The sequence below is a fragment of the Octopus sinensis genome, unplaced genomic scaffold, assembly GCF_006345805.1.
Source record: "Octopus sinensis unplaced genomic scaffold, ASM634580v1 Contig14403, whole genome shotgun sequence".
NCBI lineage: Eukaryota > Metazoa > Mollusca > Cephalopoda > Octopoda > Octopodidae > Octopus > Octopus sinensis.
Genome location: NW_021833234.1, coordinates 62,379 through 64,341, shown reverse-complemented (window position 1 = coordinate 64,341; position 1,963 = coordinate 62,379). Strand labels below are relative to the sequence as shown.

Genomic DNA, 1,963 nt, shown 5'->3' with positions numbered 1-1,963 from the left:
CGACATCTCGTCTTGCGTGGAGAAAATGTAGGTTTGGTGCATCACGGTTAGACTTCGCGAATCATTTCTGTCATGTCGCGGATCACCCGTGCCATGCGAGACCATTATTTCTCCAGAAAATACGTCGAGGTTGGCCTCTTCTGTGACGATAGGTGATGCCCCCGACCATAGTCCAGACTCAGGTCGAGGGTGGAAGTACATTGTTCGAATTCGACTACTTTGGTGTGCCTGTTAGATTATTTTGGTAACTTCCAGGCCTATTTGACTCAATCATCTCAACTATACTTGGAAACTTGTATCCCAGCTGTTGGGGACTGTTTTTGTATTGCTCGCTCTTATCGAGCTGAGCGGTCGCGGACTCGGAGACATGTGTCTGAATATAACCACGTGGAGGCTGAGATCGGGTTCATTGACTTTTCCCAGCTGATGGACTGCATTGAGGATCTCGTCTGCGACACAGTCCAGAGAGTGATGCAAACCTCGTCCGATGATATTTACCACATCAACCCGGTGATTTATGTGCAATTATTTAAGAACTTTGAGCCCCCAAAGACTCCGTTTCGCAGAATGAATTACAAGGAGGCGATTGAGTTTTTGGTTGCCAACAAAATTAAAAAGGATGATGGAAGTGACTTTGAATTCGGAGATGTCCCTTTTATGCCTAATGTCGACAGGATATACCAGAGGCGCCGGAGAGGCAGATGACAGATATGATCGGCGAACCGATTCTTCTTTATGGATTCCCTGCTGAAATAAAGTCATTTTACATGAGTCGGTCTGCTGAAGACAATCGAGTGACTGAGTCTGTTGACTTGTTGATGCCGAATGTGGGAGAAATTGTCGGGGGATCGATGCGTATTTCTGATGAGGCCGAGTTAAATGCCGCGTTTCTAAAAAATGAGATCGACCCTTCGCCATATTATTGGTATACTCAGCAGGTGCAATCCGAGTTTATTCGTAGAGGAAGTTTGGAACTTTCCCTCATGGAGGATATGGACTTGGACTTGAGCGCTTTGCGACCTGGATGTTGGGGCTCTATCATATAAGGGAGGTCTGTCTTTATCCCAGGTTTATTGGAAGAGCTTCTCCTTAACTTTTTCTTGGTTTCAAATCATTTTTCTTATAAACCAATATTTCCTAATTAGTAAATCTATCCGTGAAATAAAAACATTATATCGTTTCGTCAGGCAATCCAATTCTTTAGAAATTTGTCTTAAGATAAGCAGATATGATGGGCAAACCGATTCTTTTTTGTGGATTCCCTGCTGGCATAAAATCATTTTTATTTCGTCCTATATGATCTTGACTGAAGGATTTATGCAGTACCTATTTAATTTCTTTTTGTCTTTAGCAACATGTTTGATACAAATAAATAAATCGGAATATCTGATATTACTCGGCTCTAAGTTTCTTGTTCTATTTCCATTAATTACCATGCGTTCGAGGTAATTAACGAATTTGTTGTTACAAGAAATTCAGTCAGTTTATAAATTTGGAGATCATGAACTTTATTTCTACTTAGGTTGGCTGCAACGTTGGAAAAAAACAACATATCAATTGATACGCCAGTTTCTTACTAACAGCTATTTAACAAATAAAATAGACATGGACAACTTTTATGAATTAGAAAAAAGCGTCTAACGTTTTTGCCAGAAGACTAGGAAGTTCAAAATTGATGTTTTAACGTTTTTGACTATTTTTTTTCTTGCCTATTAAAAATTTTTTGATTTTTATTAAAATATCGGATAATTTCATATATCGGGTACTTGAGATTATGCAATAAATTACGTAATATATTATGCAATTTTTGGAGGTCCCTAGATGTGTACATATGCGGGTACTTGAGATTATGCAATAAATTACGTAATATATTATGCAATTTTGGAAGGTCCCTAGATGTGTACATATGCGAGTACTTGAGATTATGCAATAAATTACGTAATATATTATGCAATTTTGTGAG

The 1,963-nt window shown here is 38.7% G+C and overlaps 1 protein-coding gene across 1 annotated transcript; it reads left to right on the top strand.

Annotated features, from left to right (window-relative positions):
- Window positions 1-676: 676 nt before the first annotated feature.
- Window positions 677-1,077, top strand: LOC118761502 (asparagine--tRNA ligase, cytoplasmic-like). Its single transcript, XM_036499493.1, has one exon. It carries the CDS (start codon window positions 702-704, stop codon window positions 1,044-1,046), a length of 345 nt encoding a protein of 114 aa, XP_036355386.1. The 5' UTR covers window positions 677-701; the 3' UTR covers window positions 1,047-1,077.
- Window positions 1,078-1,963: the final 886 nt, after the last annotated feature.

What these genes read in the sequence shown, in the direction of transcription:
- LOC118761502 (XM_036499493.1), top strand. Translation starts at nt 702, where the DNA reads ATGACAGATATGATCGGCGAACCGATTCTTCTTTATGGATTCCCTGCT.